We start from the raw sequence: 22,517 nt of genomic DNA on the forward strand, positions 1-22,517 counted from the left end.
CACCAAGTTGCTGCTGTGCTGGGTGCTGATTTTGTGGGTTTATTATTCCTTCCCGCCCGCCCCCTGCACCGTGACGTGGGAGTTGCCAGGCTCAATGCCAAAGCAGTGGAGCTTGATCATTTGCCGGCCAAATAACACACCTGGGTGAGCAAGCGAGAGAAGAAGGTGAGGCTGCCGGAGACCAGGGAAATCAACACAGCTCTCCCCCAGTCACCTGCCCTTGCTGCCACCTGGCAGTAGAGCCTTCTCTCAGTTCCTGGATGCCCCCCCCCCGGTTATCATAATTATGATTAATTACCTGTCCTTCAGGGTGGCGCTGTGGTCTAAACCACAGAGCCTAGGGCTTGCCGATCGGAAGGTCGGCGGTTCGAATCCCCGCAATGACGGGGTGAGCTCCCTGCTCCTGCCAACCTAGCAGTTCGAAAGCACGTCAAAGTGCAAGTAGATAAATAGGTACCGCTCCGGCGCGAAGGTAAACGGTGTTTCCATGCGCTGCTCTGGTTCACCAGAAGTGGCTTAGTCCTGCTGACCACATGACCCGGAATCTGTCTGTGGACAAACGCCGGCTCTCTCAGCCTATAGAGGGAGATGAGCGCGCAACCCCACAGTCGTCTGCGACTGGACCTAACGGTCAGGGGTGCATTTACCTTTTGACCTGCCCTTCACAGCCCAAGGTCCCAGGGCAGGTTACGACGATGACAATGCAATGTTAGTTCGAAAGCAACCACAGATGTAAGCTGCATCCTAAAAAACGTTCACCCAGGTGTGAAATGTCGGAGGTGAGAGCCCAAAAGTCCGTCACTGCGAACGTCCTGGCCTGTCTTATCCTAGCTCTGACCTCTCCCTAAAACCACAGGCCTTAAAACGCTCTCAAAGTGATGCTTCCCTCCTTTCCCTGGACCCCAACAGCGGCTCGCCCCATAGCCTACATAGGATGAACAACTTAACTAGCCTTTTGGGCTCACCTGGGAAATCAGTACCTGGGAGAGTAGGCTCGTTGGCATTTCCAGAGGATTTTGTGGGGCGACTAGAGGCGGCAGCTTTGAGGGGGAACCTCCTCTCCTTCCTGATCTATGGAAACGTAGAGTTGGAAGGGACATTGCGGGTCATCTGGACCAACCCGTGGCAACGCAGGAATGTGGGACTTGAACCCGCAACCCGAAAGCATCTCGTGCTCTACCAACTGAGCTAACAAGGGCTTTCAACTGAAGCAGGTGCACAATTTTGCAAATGGCGCAAGGGCTCTTAAGCCGCAGGCAAGAATGCAAACAAGGACAAAGGTGCAGAGGGGCCTTTCGCAGATTTTTCCACCCTTTTTTAATTGGTCAAAAGCTAAATTGATGGGGTTTACCCAAACCATCTGCATGGACAAAGAGAAGGAGGTCCAGAGGGAAAAGAGAGACAGGGCCGTTTCCAGAAAGCAGCGGGGTATTCCTGCAACAGAGAAAACGATAGGATCAGAGTTGGACGGGAACCCCAAAGGTCATCCAGTCCAACCCACCAAGCAATCCAGGAATCGCAGCTAAGGATTTCCTGGCAGGCGGACAAGGAGAACTGAGAAGCCAAGGGGGGTGCTGAATTTGCAGCACTGAAGCGACCTCTCTGGGGTGCAAGCCTGGGCCGCGTGTCTGGAGGTCCTGGGCTGCCTAGACCTACATTGGTCTTGAAAGACCTACATTGGCTCCCAGTACGTTTCCGAGCACAATTCAAAGTGTTGGTGCTGACCTTTAAAGCCCTAAACGGCCTCGGTCCAGTATACCTGAAGGAGCGTCTCCACCCCCATCATTCTGCCCGGACGCTGAGGTCCAGCACCGAGGGCCTTCTGGCGGTTCCCTCATTGCGAGAAGCAAAGCTACAGGGAACCAGGCAGAGGGCCTTCTCGGTGGTGGCGCCCGCCCTGTGGAACGCCCTTCCAGCAGATGTCAAAGCGATAAACAACTACCTGACATTCAGAAGACATCTTAAGGCAGCCCTGTTCAGGGAAGTTTTTAATGTGTGATATTTTACTGCATTTTTGGTTTTTATGGAAGCCGCCCAGAGTGGCTGGGGAGGCCCAGCCAGATGGGCGGGGTATAAATAATAAATTATTATTATTATTATTATTATTATTATTATTATTATAGACGACAAGACGCCCATTTCAGCCTCACTGATACGGCCCAAAGGAAAGCAGAGCAAGGTATCTGGCACAAGCTGGGCTGCAGGAGTTGCCAGAAGGAGGCGTACAAGGCGCCGTCCAACCACCTTAGGAACTCCACTCCAGATTTGTATAGGGTTCACTCCTGAGAGGAAGCAGGCAGCTCAGTGGGCAGGGGCTAGAACGGAACTCTTTCGGTGCTCCTTGACACAAAGATTTGCGGAAACAGCGGCCTTTCTCCCACTGGGGGCCTCGCAAAAAAAGAAGGCAGCAATCATTTCCCTTTCCAGGATGGAAGGCAAAAAAGGAAGATGTCAGCTGAGCGGCACAGAAGCAATGTCACAGAACAGCCAATTAATGCACCCTGGTTTAGGAAGGGGAGCCTGAAAGCTCACCAGATATATTTCGCCTTTGTTCGTCCGCCAGCCCTGGTGTGCCACCTAGCGGCAGGCATCTCTGAAGCAACAAATCTCTCTCACCGCTTCGATCCACCCTCAGTGCCAGGAACTGGAGTCCTGGGAAAGCGTGGCGTAATGGTTAGAGCGTGGAATCCTCCAGACTGGATTATGGTAACTCGCTCTACGTAGGGCTGCCCTTGAGACTGACCCAGAAACTCCAGCGGGTGCAGAATGCCGCGGCGAGACTCCTTACGGGGTCCTCACTGCGAGGTCACATTCACCCGGTGCTATACCAGCTGCACTGGCTCCCGGTGGAGTACAGGATCAGGTTTAAGGTGCTGGTTTTAACCTTCAAAGCCCTCTACGGCCTAGGACCCTCGTACCTACGGGACCGCCTCTCCTGGTATGTCCCACGGAGGACCTTACGGTCTTCAAACAAAAACATCTTGGAGGTCCCGGGCCACAGAGAGGTTAGGCTGGCCTCAACCAGAGCCAGGGCTTTTTCGGCTGTGGCTCCAATCTGGTGGAACGCTCTGTCACAAGAGACCAGGGCCCTGCGGGACTTGACATCTTTCCGCAGGGCCTGCAAGACAGAGCTGTTCCACCAGGCCTTTGGCCAGGGCACAGCCTGACTCCCTCCTTTGGCAATCTTCACAGAACTTTGGCCCAGTGGTTACCATCAACTTGATTTGAATTACTTTTATAATGAAATGATTTTAGAATGTTGTACTATTTCATTGTTGCTAGCTGCCCTGATCCCGGCTTCAGCTGGGGAGGGCGGGATATAAATAAAATTTTTTATTATTATTATTATTATTATTATTATTATTATTATTATTATTAGGGCTTACCGTTCTCACTCCAAAGCTTTCACGATCGCCTCGTTGGCTTCCACGCTGATCTGCGCTTCTGCCTTAGCCGCTTCGTCGGAGGCGGACGCCAGCTGTGACAGGGCCTTCTCCAGGTTCGACTTGGCTGTCTGTGAACGGAAGGGGGGGATAGAAGTTATCGGAATCAGACCCGGAAGAGGGAAAAAGGTGCAATGTGACAGTTGCCGGGGAGGCCATTTTGGGAGGGGGTGATGGGGACAAAATGCTATCATCTGAACATGTCACAGGGCTTGAAAAGGTGTCTGGGTTTTTCTTTAAACGATTCGGTTCCATATGGGAAAGTTTGTTCTCATTTCAGAGAAGCTACTGTAGTTTTCTGTGTATAAGACTATGTTTCTTTCCTTTAAAAATCATGCTAAAAAGTGGGGGTTGCTCAACCAACCTGGGTAAGGTAAAGGTAAAGGGACTCCTGACCATTAGGTCCAGTCGTGGCCGACTCTGGGGTTGCGGCGCTCATCTCGCTTTACTGGCTGAGGGAGCTGGCGTACAGCTTCCGGGTCATGTGGCCAGCAGGACTAAGCCGCTTCTGGTGAACCAGAGCAGCGCATGGAAACGCCGTTTACCTTCTCGCCGGAGCGGTACCTATTTATCTACTTGCACTCTGACGTGCTTTCGAACTGCTAGGTTGGCAGGAGCAGGGACCGAGCAACGGGAGCTCGCCCCGCCGCGGGGGTTCGAACCGCCAACCTTCTGATCGGCAAGTCCTAGGCTCTGTGGTTTAACCCACAGCGCCACCTGCGTCCCTGGGTAATCCTCCGCAAAAAACAGCAAAAGCTCAACAACTCTGTGCCATCTCCCCTCATTTTCTTAAATTAGAGTCCCCGAAAATAGGGGGAGTCTTATACATGGGGGCGTCTTATAGACGGAAAAGTACAGTAACTTTTCAATAAAGGATATCTATAGACTTTGCCTCTGTTTGGCAGGCATATGACAGGCTAATCACATGGATGGCAATTTCCGAGGCAAGTACATCTTCATTCTGTAATTATAATGTTTGTTTTGCATTCTCTCTGCACTGGGTCTCTTTCTGTGGCAACATCTAATTCAATGTGCTCTCTCTTGAGAATGCACTTGTGTTTTTTGAAATAATGGCTGTGAACCCCGGTTTTTTCCTTTCCTACTGGACTGTTACTTTATAATAAAGTATACTTTTACTACAAACGCTACTGAACATTTCAAAAAAACAATGCACGCACAATTGTTAAGTCTTGCATGCGGTCATCCCCATGGTGTCGCATCAAACTTGGAAAATATTTCACATTACAGATTAAAAGGTAAAAGGCCCCTGGATGGCTAAGTCCAGTCAAAGGCGACTATGGGGTTGCGGCGCTCATCTCGCTTTCGGGCCGAGGGAGCCGGTGTTTGTCAGCAGACAGCTTTCCGCGTCATGCGGCCAGCAGGACTAAACCGCTTCTGGTGCATGACGGAAACCAGAGCGCATGGAAACGCCGTTTACGTTACTGATTAAGCTCACACCCGCAGGGTATACTTCGAACTAAGGTGTCAAAGTGATAAAATCTCTTCTAAAAATGGCAAACCTCCTGGGCCAGCACTAAACCGGGCTACAGATGGGGAGCAATTCATGCTCCTGTCTGTGACGTCGCTGATGCCACACACTGGACAGAAAAATGCGAAGTGTTTTCAAATTAGCAGAATCTCTGCATGACCGTGGAGCAGACTTCTGATGTTTTTAGGGATTTTAAAGACAGGCTCCAGCTGGGTATGTAAGGAAGTCTCTGGGGGAAGAGGAAAGAGAGGGCAGGCACGCCACTCACCGCAGCGTCGAGCTGATCCAACATCGCCACTTCCTCAGCTAGCAGCTGGACCGAAGAGTCTGCGTTCACCGTGATAGAGCCGCTACTAACTGCAAAATTTCAAGGAAGTCGAAAAGCAGGTGGGGGGAAACACACACAAAAGAATTAGCCATGAACCATTCTTTATTCCTTCCGTTTCAACCAAGGAACTCGAAAGATGGTGCACATAATAATAATTTATTATTTATACCCCACCCATCTGGATGGGTTTCCCCAGCCACTCTGGGCGGCTTTCAACAGAATATTAAAATACACTAATCTATTAAACATTAAAAGCTTCCCTAAACAGGGCTGCCTTCAGAACCCACCTGAAGTCTTGCTCTCCTAGCTTCAGTGAAAGGAACCCGAAGCCTCCGGAGCACAGCGGCTATCTCTGAAGCCTTCGCAGCGCAGCGCAAGTTCCCGCTGCGCTCCGGAGGCTTCAGGTTCCTTTCGCTGAAGCCAGGAGAGTCTTGCTCTCCCGCAGTGCTCCGGAGGCTTCAGGCGGCTATCCCTGAAGCCTGGAGAGCAAGAGGGGTCTGTGCGCACCGACCCCTCTCGCTCTCCAGGCTTCAGCGAAAGCAACGCATAGCCTCCGGAGCGCGGAGGGAGCGCTCCCTCTGTGCTTCGGAGGCTTCGTGTTGCTATCGCTGAAGCCAAGGAGCCTGCATTCGCTCCATAGGACGCACACACATTTCCCCTTCATTTTTGAAGGGGAAAAAGTGCGTCCTATAGAGCGAAAAAGACGGTAAGCTTTTTCTTAAGCCAAGGTACCACTGCATCTGAGTTTCTCACACGGTTTGTGGCCACAAAGGTTCACTGGTGGTCTCGCTGCAAACGACCCGAAACCGTCTCCCACAACCCTGCCCCAGTTTCCAAACATACTGAAGTATTTTGTGGAAGAGCCGTCCTCGGCAAAGACCGTTACAACTCCAGGCTTCAGGACTTGCAAGGTGGGGACGTGGGCGGCCAAGATGCCGAAGGATCCGCTCAGCGTGGGGACGTCGACTTGCTTCACGTTGGCCGCATTGTAGTAAACCTGAGAAAGGGGACAGGGAGCGTGTGAGAAAAAGCAGAGAGGTTCTTTACAGACTCACCTGAGCTTGCTGGTCATTTCAAGAAGCCACCGTATTTTTCGCTTTGTAAGACTCACTTTTCCCCTCCTAAAAAGTAAGGGGAAATGTGTGTGCGCCTTATGGAGCAAATGCAGGCTGCGCAGCTATCCCAGAAGCCAGAACAGCAAGAGGGATTGCTGCTTTCGCTGCGCAGAGATCCCTCTTGCTGTTCTGGCTTCTGAGATTCAGAATATTTTTTCCTTCTTTTCCTCCTCCAAAAACTAGGTGCGCCTTGTGGTCTGGTGCGTCTTATAGAGCGAAAAATACGGTGCTTTTCTGCATTCAGCCTTCCAGCGTATTTATACGGCTCTGCCTTTCAGTCAGCTCGGGCAGGTCGGTACTGGATCATGTTGCTGGAGGTTCCACAGCCCTCCCCTGCCCCTCAGCTTGCCCTTTCTCAACACCTTCCCCAACATTTAGCCCTCCCTCCCTATTTTTAAACGTCTCCGCAAAGACTCTTTGGCTGCAAAACACACACTTTATACAGGTTTAGCTACCGGCAAGTTAATTTTGTCGATTTATTTCAAAGATGCGTCTATGTTGTTATGTTCTTTAAGTACACAACTAGCACAGAAGACGTGATAAAAGGAAAAATAAATAAATACAGGAAGTCAATCGAAACAATCCAGAAGTACAGAACCACCAGATCCGCTCTGTTTCCAAGGTTCCAGTTTCAAAGCATTGAAAGCGACAGATTTTAGGGATGAACTGAATTCTAAACGGGAACCAGAGCAAGCTGGTGCAAACTTCTCTTTGATGCTTTTATATCTTTAAACTACAGATGCACTTTTTTCAGAAAGGCGACAAGGCTATGTACCCAGAGGTTCCCCTGGCCCTCCAAGTTAACCCTTTAAATCTCCCCCTCCCATTTCAATCCGGCGACCTTGTGGACTAAGCCGCATTAACCAGGTGGCAGGTCAACAACTCCTCCCCAAAGTTGTTGTTGAGTCGTTTAGTCGTGTCCGACTCTTCGTGACCCCCTGGACCAGAGCATGCCAGGCCCTCCTGTCTTCCACTGCCTCCCACAGTTTGGTCAAACTCATGCTGGTAGCTTCGAGAACACTGTCCCACCATCTCGTCCTCTGTCGTCCCCTTCTCCTTGTGCCCTCCATCTTTCCCAACATCAGGGTCTTTTCCAGGGAGTCTTCTCTTCTCCTGAGGTGGCCATAGTATTGGAGCCTCAGCTTCAGGATCTGTCCTTCCAGTGAGCACTCAGGGCTGATTTCCTTCTGAATGGAGAGGTTTGATCTTCTTGCAGTCCATGGGACTCTCAAGAGTCTCCTCCAGCACCAGAATTCAAAAGCACCTCCTCCCCAAAGTAACCCTCTTAAATCTCCCTCCTTCTGATCTTTTGCAAAGAAGCGAATGTAATTATTTAAAGAAAGAATCACTAAAAACATTGTTATTATTATAATGTAAATCCTATAGAATAAACAACTGAAGTCATGAGTGACCTTGTGGACTAGCAACTTGGAGCAGGCTGACGTGCCACATACTACCCCCCCCTCCTTAAATTAACCCTTTAAACCTCTTTAAATTAAAATTAACTAAGTGGTAATATGCAGTATGTATCTTTTTTCTCTTTCCTCCTATTTTTTTTTTCTTTATTATTGTTAATCTCTTCTTTTTCATTATGTTTATCTACTGAAAATAATAAATATTACTTGGAAAAAACAAACCTCTTTCAATTAACCCTTTAAACCTCTTTCAATTAACCCTTTAAACCTCTTTCAATTAACCCTTTAAAACCTCTTCCCCCCTTCCAATGAAGCGACCTTGTGGACTAGCAACTTGGCAGCTTGTCACGTAGCTGGAGGTTCCACAGGTTCCCCCCCACTGCTGCAAGTTAACCCTTTAAAGGCCAGTCTTTAAAGAAGTCCCCCCCCCAAATCCTCCCCCCCCCACTTTGGTTGCCATGGCGACTACCTGGGAGGGCGAGGCGAAGGTGAAGGCCATCTGGGCCTGCCCGGCAGGGGCGGCCTCGGCATAGTGCCTGGCGTGGGCCCGGGAGCCCAGGGCCCAGGCGCGGCGGGCGAGGAAGCGGCCGAGAGGGAGCATGGCGACGCCAAGGGCACAGCGGAGACGAGCAGCGGGGAAGGAAGGCGCCGGGAGAAGCCTGAGACTACAGGTCCCGGCATGCACCGCGCGGAGCGGAAGCGGGGCCCGACGGGAAGCTTCCCAGAAGCCACCGCGCCTCCTCATAGGCAGCTGGAAAAAAGCCACCAATTTCGGACTCCATTTCCCAGAAGGCTCCACACCGGAAGCGGCTTTTCAAAAAGGCGGCCTTCATTCTCCTCAGAAGCTGCTGCCCCCCCACAATGCACTGCGAGGACCAGGACTACATTTCCCGTCAGGCACCACACCGAAAGCGGAGCTTTGAAAAGGCCGCCTTCATTCTCCTCAGGCGGTGCTGCCCCCCCACAATGCACTGCGAGCGCATTTCCCGTCAGGCACAGCGCCGGCGGCCGAACTCTTCGCGAGCGCCGCCGCCCGCGCTGTGCCACATGGGAATTGTAGTTCCGTCCCCCCCACCTGACAAGACATTGGTATTTTTTTGACTTCTCCCCGTTTCCCCTCTATTCTTAAAGCCAATCCCAGCTTCTGCTCGGCCTTTCCCTGAGGAAAAAAGACTCGGGTCCATAGAGGAGAAACCAGGAGCGGAGGGCTGAGGAGCGCCGCTCTAGCCGCTCCCCCCAAACTCTCTCGTCGGCCGACCGGAAGCCGGTCCGTCGCTGCACCGCTTCCCCGCCGCCACTTCCGGTGCGGCCTACCCGTACCGCGGAGCCCCGGATGGCGGCGGCGGCGAGGCTCGTTTGGGTGGCGGCGGCGGCGCTCCTGACTCTCACGGCGGCGGGGAACAAGACCTCTCCGGCCGGGGACACCGCGGCTACGGCAGCAGCGCCGACGGCGGCCGCGGCGACATCCGGGTCCTCTTCCTCCTCTTCCTCGTCGTCTTCTGGGCTGCTGGGCCTGCATATGCCGGCGCTGCACCGGGCGCTCTACGTCATCGCCGGCGTGGCCGGCATCGGCCTCCTCTATTACCTCGGGGGCCGAGCGCTGCGGTGAGGAAGAGGAGGAGGAGGAGGAAGGCCGCCTCCCCCCCCCCCAAGAAAACAACGCACTTCCGGCTTGGGACCCGGATGCGGCCCCCAGGCCCCTTCCCCCGGCCCTCAGAACCTTCCCACGAAGCCACGCCCACTCCCCACCTTTTCCATTTTCTGCCTTGCTTATGATCACAATAATAATAATAATAAAATAATAATAATAATAATAATAATAATAATAATAATAATAATAATAATTTATTATTTATACCCCACCCATCTGGCTGGGCCTCCCCAGCCACTCTGGGCGGCTTCCATAAAAACCAAAAATACACTAAAATATCACACGTTAAAAACTTCCCCGAACAGGGCTGCCTTAAGATGTCTTCTGAATGTCAGGTAGTTGTTTATCGCTTTGACATCTGCAATGCAATGTGGGCTAAGCCACAGAGCCTAGGACTTGCCGATCAGAAGGTCGGTGGTTCGAATCCCCGTGACGGGCTGAGCGCCCGTTGCTTGGTCCCTGCTCCTGCCAACCTAGCAGTTCGAAAGCACGTAAAAGTGCAAGTAGATAAATAGGTACCACTCCGGTGGGAAGGTCAACGGCGTTTCCGTGCGCTGCTCTGGTTCGCCAGAAGTGGCTTAGTCCTGCTGGCCACATGACCCAGAAGCTGTATGCCGGCTCCCTCGGCCAGTAAAGCGAGATGAGCGCCACAACTCCAGAGTCGGCCTTGACTGGATCTAATGGTCAGGGGTCCCTTTACCTTTACCTATTATCGCAATAACTGTCATCACCCTTTAAAACCCTGGGTTGCTCGGGCGGCATATTACTAGACCCTCTGTCTCGGGGTCATGAGTTCAAGTCTGGGCAAAAAGTATTCCTGCTTTGCGGTGGGTTGGGCAAGATGACCTTCGGGGGTCCCCCTACCAGCACTGCGGTTCCAGGATTCTTTGCTCCCCCGGAGGGAAGGGCTGTACGTTCCAGGGGTGCGCAGAAACTATTGTTTTAGTCGTTTAGTCGTGTCCGCCTCTTCGTGACCCCCTGGACCAGAGCACGCCAGGCCCTCCTGTCTTCCACTGCCTCCCGCAGTTTGGTCAGACTCATGCTGGTAGCTTCAAGAACACTGTCCCACCATCTCGCCCTCTGTCGTCCCCTTCTCCTTGCGCCCTCCATCTTTCCCAACATCAGGGTCTTTTCCAGGGAGTCTTCTCTTCTCCTGAGGTGGCCAAAGTCTTGGAGCCTCGGCTTCAGGATCTGTCCTTCCAGTGAGCACTCAGGGCTGATTTCATTCAGAATGAAATTTAGACCACAGCGGCACCCGCGTCCCTAACTGAAGAGTAGACCTGCTGAAATGAAATGTCGCTAAGCTGGCCACCTCTGCAAGTTTCTGCGGGTCTGCTCTGGGCTTGCTTAACGTCACACTCAGCCCGTAATAAGCACAACCGTAGCTGAACGCAGGCCATTTTTTGCAGGACGAGGAAACCGCCGCGGAAAAAGTACGGGCTCCTTTCCAACTCGGAAGACCCCATGGAGATGGCCTCCCTTGAGAGCGACGAAGATACCCTGTTTGAAACAAGAAATCTGAGACGGTGAGTGCCAAGTATCAATGAGCCTTCGGGTTGCGGGTGTTAGGCTGGTGACACCCAAGTCCTGCTGCAGGATTATATCAAGGTTGAACAGTCAAGGATGTGTTTAACTTCCCCTGCTTCTACAGGGCATGTTCATCTGGTGAGTGTATCTTTAATAATAATTGAGCGGCTCTCAGTTGAATATTAAAAACACAATACAGTGGTACCTCGGGTTACATACACTTCAGGTTACACACTTCGCTCACCGAGAAATAGGGCTTCAGGTTAAGAACTTTGCTTCAGGATAAGAACAGAAATCGGGCTCCAGCGGCGCGGCGGCACCAGGAGGCCCCGTTAGCTAAAGCGCTGCTTCAGGTTAAGAACAGTTTCAGGTTAAGAACGGACCTCCGGAACGAATTAAGTACTTAACCCGAGGTACCACTGTACAGCATTAAGCTTTAAAAACTTCCCTAAACAGGGCTGCCTTCAGATGTCTTTTAAAAGTAGGATAGTTGCTTATATTCTTGACATCTGACGGGAGGGAGGGCGCCACCACCGAGAAGGCCCTCTGCCTGGTTCCCTGCAACCTCACTTCTCACAGTGAGGGAACCGCCATCTTCACGTTCACAAGGGCAGGTGCAGATATTAGCGCTGCGTTCCTCAGCACTCTTGGGCTGGGGTATTGTTCGGCCAGGGTACTGGGGGTTGTCGTCTATATTAACTTTTTATCTTTACATCTTATCACGTTTTACGTGGAAATGGTTTGATTTGGTTGCGTGTTTTTGATTGCTTATTGCCAACTTTCGTATGTTGCAATTGTGTATTTCTTTTTCATTCTTTAGTAAGCTGCCCTGAGCCTGGGATGGCGGCCTGCAAATAAAATTATGTATGTATATATACGTGTATTTGGAAGACTTGTCAAGGGATTGGAGCAACCTTTGTCATGAGAAGAGGTTGCAAGAAGTGGTAGTCCCCAGAGGGTGAATGTGGCCTTCGCGCCAAAGGAGATGAGCTGCTCCTAGCCTAGTTTTCCAGTTCCTTTATGCTCAATGGTCAGAAGATAAGAAGGCAAGGACCAGCGTAGTGACCCATTTCCTAGTTAAGCTAAGCGCTGCCTTGTAGATAGCTAGCTTGCAAAGAATATTCACCTCCGGTCAAGGAAGGTTTCTGAGAGCCAACACTCTTAAAAAACATTAATTCATCCACAAAACCGCTAAGATAGCTCGATGCGAGCAATGCTGCCTTGGTTCTCTATTTAAAAATTATCCCGATTGTCACCACAGCTGGGTCTCCAAAGTGGCCAACAGCAAAACAAAACATCTGATACGCACCGTTTAGAAGATCGAGGAATAAAAGTTTAGAAAGGCGTTTATGGTGCAGATACAAAACTTTTACTGTTGCACCTAATGGGTTTTCTAACAGGAGAGGGTTCCATCCAGTTTGTGTGGAAGTTTGTATGGAATAATAATAATAATAATAATAATAATAATAATAATAATATACTATTACTACTACTAATTTTATTATTTATACCCTGCCCATCTGGCTGGGTTCCCCCAGCGACTCTGGGCAGCTTCCAGCCCATATAAAAACATAATAAAGCGTCAATTCCCAATGCAGGGCTGCCTTCAGATGTCTTCTAAAAGCTGTGTAGTTCTTTATCTCCTTAATCATAATCATAATAATAATTTATCTTATGGGAGGGTGTCCCACAGGGCGGGCGCAACCACCGAGAAGGCCCTCTGCCTGGTTCCCTCTTGCTTCACTTCTTGCAACGAGGGAACTGCCAGAAAGCCCCCGGGACATTAGCTGCATCTGTATCCTAGGCTGAATCTAGAGATATATTAAAAGCTCTGTGAAAATGCTTTTTAAAAAGTTTTAAAATATATATTGAATTTGCCATTAGCTCACCGCTGCCACCTAGTACCACATTTGTATGATGCACTTAAAACGTCGTTTTTGAATCTGTATAGCTTAAACCACAGAGCCTAGGACTTGCCGATCAGAAGGCTGGCAGTTCGAATCCCCGCGACGGGGTGAGCTCCCGTTGCTCGGTCCCTGCTCCTGCCAACCTAGCAGTTCGAAAGCACGTCAAAGTGCAAGTAGATAAATAGGTACCGCTCCGGCGGGAAGGTAAACGGCGTTTTCATGTGCCGCTCTGGTTTGCCAGAAGCGGCTTAGTCCTGCTGCCCACATGACCCGGAAGCTGTAGGTGGCTCCCTCGGCCAATAAAGCGAGATGAGCGCCGCAACCCCAGAGTCGGCCAAGAATGGACCTAATGGTCAGGGGTCCCTTTACCTTTTAGCTGAGTCCCTAGAGCAACTGGCAGAATCCCTGTAATTTTGCTTCCGTTTTCTAGGTGATGACGGGACCAACGGCCTTGAAGTGACCAGAGGAGGTGGAGAGCCCCATCGGAAGCCACTTTTATCAATTCCCTTTCTGTATCTTTTTTTTAAACTGTTAGTTTAAAAAAACTTGTTACCTGGAGCTGCTTTTGATGCTGCTTAGCCCCACCTAACTTTCATTCCCGGGGCTTTTGGAGAGGAGAGCGGGCGTCCCCTCTTTTGCCCCACGGCCGACGAGACGAATGTAGTGACTCTGGAGATCGAATCGCCAAGCCCTCCAGGACTGTGTTCCTTCCACATTCCTAAAAACAGGCAGGACAGGAGTTTCGGATCAGAATTCCAGCTTGGGGCAGGCGTCCCGTCGCCGGTGCAACGTCGATCCGCCGCAGCTCAGGGGCCAGGAATTTCCTCTCCTTGAGAAGGAGGGGACCATCAGCGACGTTTGCTGCGGCTGCTCTTCTTAGGTCCAGATGTGGCAAACCGGAACGAGATTGCCACTGTTTAAACCCACCCCCTTTCGCCGCCACCAGCTCACCTGCCTCCGCCGCCGAGCGGGAAAACCACACAGTTCTTCTGTCCTCTCCCCGACATTGATATCGCCTCGCCCTTTCACGGGGTCGCCTGCAGTGGCGTTCCACAAACTGCTTTCGAAATACGGCCCCAGCAAGAACTGGTGGCGGCTCAGGGGGTGCCGAAAAACCCAGTGCTGGCGCTTAAGGAATTTGGAAAGGTGCTTTTGTGTTCTGGGGCGAGGGACTGGCCTGATGTCGTTGGACTCTGGTTCCCATCAGCCCTGGTCAGTTTAGGATGAGGGGAACTGTAGACCCATCTGCGTTTGGATGTCCTAAAGGTTCCAGACCTGGTTTTTTTGTTTCGTTTCTGTTTTGTTTACATCCAAGCGATGACCCAAACCTTGGGCTCATCCGCTTACAGCAGGAGGCACGGCTGCCTTTGGCTCTTCCGCAGCGTCGCAACGGATCGCTTAGCAATTGGAGAAAGCGTGTTCGCTGGCGAAGGAAAACGGCAGCCAGGAAATGCCATTTCGACAGAACCGCCCCCTCCGTGACAATATCGCGTAACGGTGTAGGTTGTGCCGCAGGTCAGGCTAAAATGGGGGAACTGCGGTTATTTAAAGCCGTCGGTTCTTTCCTTTCCGTGCTACTGATGAGAAGGATCATTCCCTCCCTTTCCTTCCTCACCCCAAGAAGTCAGTCTAGGCCAGCTTTTCCCCTAAACGATTTGCAGTCCCTTCCTTTTTTCCTGTGGCATTGTATGCTACAAACAGCCTGTTTCTAAATACATCCCTGCTCAGTCGACCAACGCTCATAAATGTCATTTTTGCCTACTCTGGGTAGGATTAACATTGGCCGTAATAACCCAAGAGTTTTCCAAATGGGACAAACAGTCGGCGAGAAAATATGGCTTTATTGGTGGGCCGCAGGTGTCTTTGTGTCGAAACGAATCTCCTTTCCCTGGCGACCCATAAGGCAATATTTGAGAAACAGGACTGTCAGAATGAAATTGGGGCTCGCCCTTCCATTTGGGACCAGCAGCCGTGTGTTTGTGTATGGAGGGGCCTGGTGAAACAATTTTGGGAAGATAACTCGTGCAGTTTTACTCTGGTTCCAAACCTGAAAATTTCAGTTTGAGAAACAAATACGAGAACAATTATTTTATCAAAACTCTTGACTGATGCATTGCGGGGATGTTATTTTCTCATTTTCGGTAGTTCTGGAAAAACCAACCCTTCGGCTGATGCGTAATAAACATTCCATCCTCGCCTGCGTTTCTCTGTTTCAAAATTCGCTGTTTAAAACCGAGCGTGGGCCGGGGTTACCTTGGGACGGTTTTTTGCACCCTCTTTAAGCCAGTGGCAGCGAACCTTCCTTTAACTTTTGCTTCCTTTTAAAAAAAATTGTTTAATCAATTTTTCGATACAAACATCAACCTCAAAAGACACATACAACAAAAACCATAACACAATTTCACAATTCAGATTTGAATACACTGATATACATAGGACCACACCTTTTTAAAACAATATTTTCACACCTCTCTCCCACCCCACCCCCGCTTCCCACCGCTACCCGCCTTATCGCTTAAATATTCGTTCCAGATTTCTTCATATTTATCAACTCTTATTTTCTCATCTCGCTTTACTGGCCGAGGGAGCCGGTGTACAGCTTCCGGGTCATGTTGCCAGCATGACTAAGCCGCTTCTGGCGAACCAGAGCAGCGCACGGAAATGCCGTTTACCTTCCCGCCGGAGCGGTACCTATTTATCTACTTGCACTTTTGACATGCTTTCAAACTGCTAGGTGGGCAGGAGCAGGGACCAAGCAACGGGAACTCACCCCGTTACGGGGATTCGAACCGCCGACCTTCTGATTGGCAAGTCCTAGGCACCCACAGTGCCACCTGCGTCCCTTAAGCAGTGTGTAGATTCCCTGTAATTGATTAATTGATTCCCTGATCGGCAAGCCCTAGGCTCTGTGGTTTAACCCACAGCGCCACCCGCGTCCCATCAGTAGCTTAGGGCCTCATCAAACCTAAATCCGGCCCTGCGCACGCTGGATATTCAGCAGCAGCAGCAAACATTTTAGTCAGGGGTCAGCAAACGTTTTCAGCAGGGGGGCAGTCCACTGTCCCTCAGACCTTGTGGGGGGCCGGATTATATTTGGGGGGGGGGAACGAACGAATTCCTATGCCCCACAAATAACCCAGAGATGCATTTTAAATAAAAGCACACATTCTACTCTTGTAAAAACACGCTGATTCCCGGACCGTCCGCAGGTCGGATTGAGAAGGCGATTGGTCCGGATCCGGCCCCCGGGCCTTAGTTTGCCTACCCGTGATCTTAGCGGTTAATCAACCTGCAACCAGTCCGCTGCAGGTTGATTAATCTACACACCCAAACAAGCGACGCTTTTTAAGAGTTCGGAGTTGTTTTCTTTCCAGGGGAATTTGCAGGGAATTCTGGCACAAAGTGGGGGCCACCGACTTCCTTTCTACAGTTACAAAAGCGCACACTTATTTAAAGAGCACCCACTAGGGGATACAGCCGTGAAGAGGGCAGCTCTTTAATCTCCCGGCCGGCCTTTGACAACCTGTCTCTTTCCGGCTTTTAGCTACACCAGACCCGGTTGCTAATGGTGCATTAACCTTGCGGAGCCTCCGCAATTACCCTGACACTAATTTCTGACCGCCTTCGTGGGTGGGGTCGTTTCGATTTGCGCTTTTGACAGGGAGGAAGGAAATTCTGCGAAGGAAGGAAAGAAGTGTGCGCCTGGCTCTCTCGGGGAGGAGATGTATATATACCTTTTACCAATTTTTTTTTATATATAAAAAAGGTTAAAAGTAAGAAGCTTTGGGGTGGAAAGGGGGCGTGAAGAAATTCAGACAGGCTCCATCTTTCCGCGGACAGATGTGGCTTTAAAAAATATAATAAAAGCAGCCATCAGACTGCTCTCTCTTGCTCTCTCCCTTTCCAACGCTCGCTCGCTCACTTTTTTGTTCCTGTCTTTTTTAATGGCAGAAATCCCAGGTCTCCCCTGACCTCATTAGGGGAATTAGTGGAAACCTTTTCAAGCTGGGAGAATAAGCTTTGAGCCTAGGGGGAACGGGGCGAGCACAGCCAGGGTTTATTTTTTAATTTTTTAAACAACGCACATGGGGTTGAATGGAAAGAGTGCGTGCTTGTGAGCGTTTTGTGCATCAGGGGCTCGAGGGTCATCTAGTCCAACCCACCCCCAGACAACTGGAGATGTGGGAGTAAAAATGCAAAAAACCATTAACTGCCCAATGATAAGATAATTTTGGTGCGAGGTGAGGATATTTATAGCAAGAGTAAAAAAAAGAAGGACACGGGTGGCGCTGTGGGTTAAACCACAGAGCCTAGGACTTGCTGATCAGAAGGTCGGCGGTTCGAATCCCCGCAATGACGGGGTGAGCTCCCATCGCTCGGTCCCTGCTCCTGCCAATCTAGCAGTTCGAAAGCACGTCAAAGTGCAAGTAGATCAATAGGTACCACTCCGGTGGGAAGGTAAATGGTGTTTCCGTGCGCTGCTCTGGTTCGCCAGAAGCGGCTTAGTCCTGCTGGCCACATAACCTGGAAGCTGTACGCCGGCTCCCTCGGCCAGTAAAGTGAGATAAGCGCCGCAACCCCAGAGTCGGCCACGACTGGACCTAACGGTCAGGGGTCCCTTTACCTTTACCTTTAAAAAAAGAAATTGATATTTAGGGAAACTGAATTTAATTCTAAATTATATTCAGGAAACGTGGGAGATTTCAAGGGGTCAAAAAAATGGTGTACTGTGCTATATTGGAAGCAAAAAAACTTGTTTTCATGAATTGGAAGAGCCGCAAAAAGATTCCGTTGAGCACATGAATTGATAATATGGACAGATTAGCTACATACGAACGAATTGCATGTCGACGCAAAATAAGAATGGATAAATATGAAGAAATCTGGAACAAATATTTAAGTCTTAATATTTAAGTGGCGCTGCTCTGGTTTGCCAGAAGCGGCTTAGTCCTGCTGGCCACATGACCTGGAAGCTGCACGCCGGCTCCCTCGGCCAATAAAGCGAGATGAGCGCCGCAACCCCAGAGTCGGCCACGACTGGACCTAATGGTCAGGGGTCGCTTTACCTTTACCTTAAGCTACTGATGGTAATTTGATGTCATAATGAATGGAAAATGTCGTTATATTTTAAAATCTTGTAATATAATATAATATAATATAATATAATAATAATATAATATAATGTAATATTCCAAGATTTTTAAATATAATGACATTTTCCATTCATTATATATATATATATATATATATATATATATATATATATATATATATATATATATAAAAGAACCAAAGTTCCTGGCATTGTGTGGCCAAACCCACATGTCCAAAGTCCATTTATCCGGCCATTTATTTTCTAAAAAAAGCTAAACTTCCATCGTAAAAAAAAAGTCAACAACTTAGGTCGGCCCCCACGGCCCTTCACTTCATCAAATCTGGCCGTCTTTGAAAAAAAAGTTTGGACGCCACTGCCCTACGTTTAAAAACCAGTGGCTTCCGCCAGAGCCGCCCAGGAACCATAGCTCGCAGCGGGCGCTGGGAACCGCAGCGCTAGTCGGGCGAGAAACTACAGTTCTTGTTATCTGCACCGTGGCTCTTAATTCAGGCCATTTCATTCCCACCGCACTTTCGCCTGCGAATATTCACATGTCGTTCTCCCCCCGCCACCCCCCCGGCCGTATTTGATCTGCTACTACCCAAAGTACAGCCCTAGGCGGAGAGATCCGCAGCCTCCCGGTCGCCATAGGAACCAGAGCCTGCCGTTCTTTCGCACCCGGTCCCCGGGGGCCCCAGATCCTGCGGCGGTGTCGTAATGAGCCTGTGAAGTCGGAGCTTCGGAAAAAACGCGCCCGTGCCCCCCCCCGGGCCGCTAACACTTTTTCATCTCCACCCCCCCCCCCCACAAAGTGGAATTGCACAAAGGTAAAGGTTATTAGTGTCAAATAACTTCCCGGCTGAGAGGCTAAACTGCTATTATATTCTGCTTTCTGCTTCTGCGCCTTTCTGGCCCAGAGACCCCACAGCAAAATACCGTATTTTTTGCTCTCTAAGACTCACTTTTCCCCTCCTAAAAAGTAAGGGGAAATGTGTGTGCGTCTTATGGAGCGAATGCAGGCTGCGCAGCTACCCCAGAAGCCAGAACAGCAAGAGGGATTGCTGCTTTCGCTGCGCAGCAATCCCTCTTGCTGTTCTGGCTTCTGAGATTCAGAATATTTTTTTTTCTTGTTTTCCTCCTCCAAAAACTAGGTGCGTCTTGTGGTCTGGTGCGTCTTACAGAGCGAAAAATACGGCGATTCAAAAGTGGGGGCCCCAGAAACAGCGTCCACAAAAATCCTCTTTCCCCCACTTTTAAATAAAGACCTTTTTTGGGGGGGGAAGAGGAAAGGCTACCCTAGCGCTGCAAAAGGGGTGGGACGACTTTGTGCGCTATGTTTTAGCCCCTCCCCTCGCAGGACATGCCCCGCCCAGTGTAGGCGGAGCTTATGTGGAATCAGAAAGCTGGTCAGATGCCCCTCAAATGAAGCCCCCAAGTAGGATCTGACTGACTGAGGAATCGGGTAGAATCCTGCCTGGATGCCTGGCTGTATATCTCCTCCATTCATAAGGACTAGAAACTTGGGTTTTTTTCTTTAAAGGAAAATGGAGCCTCGTGGCATTGGGCTCACGTAAGGACTGCAGGATGAGGCCAGAGGGGACCCATTTGGGTCCGCATCCTGTTCTCACAACAGTGGCCAACGAGGTGCTGTGGTTGGAAGTCGGCCAGCAGGACACGAGTGCGAAAGATGCAGCTCTCCGTGCTTTTGCAAGTGACCAGCAGGATCCAACCAAATGAGCCAGTCTTGAATTTCCTAGAGTTAATTTCCTAAAGGCAAATTAACTCTCCAGTCCTCATGGTTTGAATGCAAACTGTGGTAATGATCAGGACTATGGCAGAGAATGAATACTACAGTGGTACCTTGGGTTCTCAAACTTAATACGTTCCGGAAATTCCGTTCCAAAACCAAAGCGTTCGAAAACCAAGGCATAGAAAGGAATGCGAAACGGATTAATCCGTTCCATACTTTTAAAAACAACCCCTAAAACAGCAAGAGGAGAGCGCAAAATATGGTTTGAAGCTCAACGTCAAAAAAACGAAGAGAGTCCATGGGACTCTCAAGAATCTCCTCCAGCACCAGAATTCAAAAGCATCCATTCTTTGGCGATCAGCCTTCTTTATGGTCCAGCTCTCACTTCCATGCATCACTACTGGGGAAACCATAGCTTTTACTATACGGACCTTTGTTGGCAAGGTGATGTCTCTGCTTTTTAAGATGCTGTCTAGGTTTGTCATTGCTTTTCTCCCAAGAAGCAGGCGTCTTTTAATTTTGTGGCTGCTGTCACCCATCTGCAGTGATCATGGAGCCCAAGAAAGTAAAATCTCTCACTGCCTCCATTTCTTCCCCTTCTATTTGCCAGGAGGTGATGGGACCATTACCTCCCCTTATCCTATTTGATTTTCCACCTGCGGACGAGGAAGGGAATCAGGGGCACGTCAGCCAGGAGGAAACACTCTATTCCAAACCCGGCCCGCGAAAATATAACAAAGCCCCGCGGGATCGGAAGCAGCTCTTTGCCTAAGAATGATGCTGTTATATTTAGACAAGGAAAAATGGGCAGGTCCCCGGCGGATGCGTCAGGAATACAATATTTTCTGTTTAATGATTCCATTATTGCATATAATGTCGGGACTGTAAGGTTTAATGAAGGCCAGAGGGAGTTTTCTTCTTTTTCGGGCAATGTTTAAAACACGGTGTATTTTTTGGGTGTGTGGAAGGGATGTCGAAGGAAGGGTGGTGGTAGCAGGCCTCTGAATTTAAACGGAGTCGCAAATTTATTCCTGCAAAAGAAAAACCAGAAAAGAAAATAATAATCTTAAAACGAGAGATTAGGAACAGATCATCCCAAAGTGAGGGGTGCCTTGCCAGGCTGGGCCGATAGAAAGCTTTGAACTGAGCATGGGTAAAATGTTAGGCTTAGCCTTAATGAGGGTGAAAGAGGAGAGCGCAAAATATGGTCTGAAGCTCAACATCAAATAAATGAAGATCGTGGCCACTGGGCTCATCACCTCCTGGCAAACAATAGGGGAAGAAATGGAGGCAGTGAGAGATTTGACTTTCTTGGGCTCCATGATCACTGCAGATGGTGACAGCAGCCACGAAATTAAGAGACGTCTGCTTCTTGGGAGAAAAGCAATGACAAACCTAGACAGCATCTTAAAAAACAGAGACATCACTTTGCTGACAAAGGTCCGTATAGTTAAAGCTATGGTTTTCCCAGTAGTGATGTATGGAAGTGAAAGCTGGACCAATGGACTGCGAGAAGATCAAGCCTCTCCGTTCTGAAGGAAATCAGCCCTGAGTGCTCACTGGAAGGACAGATCCTGAAGCTGAGGCTCCAGTACTTTGGCCACCTCATGAGAAGAGAAGACTCCCTGGAAAAGACCCTGATGTTGGGGAAGATGGAGGGCACAAGGAGAAGGGGGACGACAGAGGATGAGATGGTTGGACAGTGTTCTCGAAGCTGCCAGCATGAGTTTGACCAAACTGTGGGAGGCAGTGGAAGACAGGAGGGCCTGGCATGCTCTGGTCCAGGGGGTCACGAAGAGTCGGAAACGACTAAACGACTAAATAACAACAACAACCTCGCAAGTCTGTTGTAGGGATAAAAGTACCAATGTGAATTGAGGATAACAGCTGCTGGAATACAGTGGTACCTTGGTTGTCAAATGGTTTGGCTCCCATACAAATCGGCTCCCGAACGCCGCAAACCCAGAAGTGAGTGTTCCGGTTTGCGAATGTTTTTTGGAAGCTGAACGTCCGACACAGCTTCCAATTGAGCGCAGGAAGCTCCTGCAGCCAATCGGAAGCCGTGCCTTGGTTTTCGAACCGTTTCGGGAGTCGAACGCACTCCCAGAACGGATTAAGTTCGACAACCAAGGTGCCACCGGCCTTGGTATTGTTAATGGAGAAATCTGAGGGCTCCCTTGGACAAAAAACAAGGACACCAGCCAGGAATACCAGAGCAAAACAGCAGCCAGTAGGCTTGGTCTTTATTGAAGACGGTCGCGACAGGACTCCCACCTGCCACAAGGTGGAACAAGATGAAAGCCCCGAACAAAAGAGAACCCCAACTTTTATTAGCTGCTAATCTCCATGTTAGGGACGTGGGTGGCGCTGTGGGTTAAACCACAGAGCCTAGGACTTGCCGATCAGAAGGTTGGTGGTTCGAATCCCCGCAGTGACGGGGTGAGCTCCCGTTGCTCGGTCCCTGCTCCTGCCCACCTAGCAGTTTGAAATCACGTCAAAGTGCAAGTAGATAAATAGGTACCACTCTGGCGGGAAGGTAAACGGCGTTTCCATGCGCTGCTCTGGTTTGCCAGAAGCGGCTTAGTCCTGCTGGCCACATGACCCGGAAGCTGTACACCGGCTCCCTCGGCCAATGAAACGAGATGAGCGCCGCAACCCCAGAGTCGGCCACGACTGGACCTAACGGTCAGAGGTCCCTTTACCTTTAATCCACCATGACCCGGAAGGTGTACGCCGGCTCCCTTGGCCAATGATACGAGATGAGTGCCGCAACCCCAGAGTTGGCCACGATTGGACC

The 22,517-nt window shown here is 50.1% G+C and overlaps 2 protein-coding genes and 1 long non-coding RNA gene across 3 annotated transcripts in view; 1 reads left to right on the forward strand and 2 right to left on the reverse strand.

Annotated features, from left to right (window-relative positions):
* Positions 1–20,339, reverse strand: part of LOC310753645 — a 120,394-nt gene extending 100,055 nt beyond the window's left edge. Inside the window, exon 1 of the long non-coding RNA XR_014543418.1 lies at positions 20,143–20,339. This is a non-coding gene — a long non-coding RNA (uncharacterized lncRNA). The remainder of the gene's footprint in view (positions 1–20,142) is intronic.
* Positions 1,284–8,461, reverse strand: ATP5F1D (ATP synthase F1 subunit delta). The gene is made up of 5 exons (XM_083594948.1): positions 8,260–8,461; positions 6,104–6,257; positions 5,201–5,289; positions 3,387–3,514; positions 1,284–1,434 (listed from the first exon to the last, which is right to left on the reverse strand). Exons 1-4 carry the CDS (start codon positions 8,389–8,391, stop codon positions 3,392–3,394), a joined length of 498 nt encoding a protein of 165 aa, XP_083451074.1. The 5' UTR covers positions 8,392–8,461; the 3' UTR covers positions 1,284–1,434; positions 3,387–3,391.
* FAM174C (family with sequence similarity 174 member C) lies at positions 8,892–15,070 on the forward strand. Its single transcript, XM_083594992.1, has 3 exons — positions 8,892–9,395; positions 10,851–10,967; positions 13,306–15,070. Exons 1-3 carry the CDS (start codon positions 9,124–9,126, stop codon positions 13,307–13,309), a joined length of 393 nt encoding a protein of 130 aa, XP_083451118.1. The 5' UTR covers positions 8,892–9,123; the 3' UTR covers positions 13,310–15,070.
* Positions 20,340–22,517: the final 2,178 nt, after the last annotated feature.

This window comes from Podarcis filfolensis (genome assembly GCF_964270895.1).
Source record: "Podarcis filfolensis genome assembly, chromosome: 18".
NCBI classification, from domain to species: domain Eukaryota; kingdom Metazoa; phylum Chordata; class Lepidosauria; order Squamata; family Lacertidae; genus Podarcis; species Podarcis filfolensis.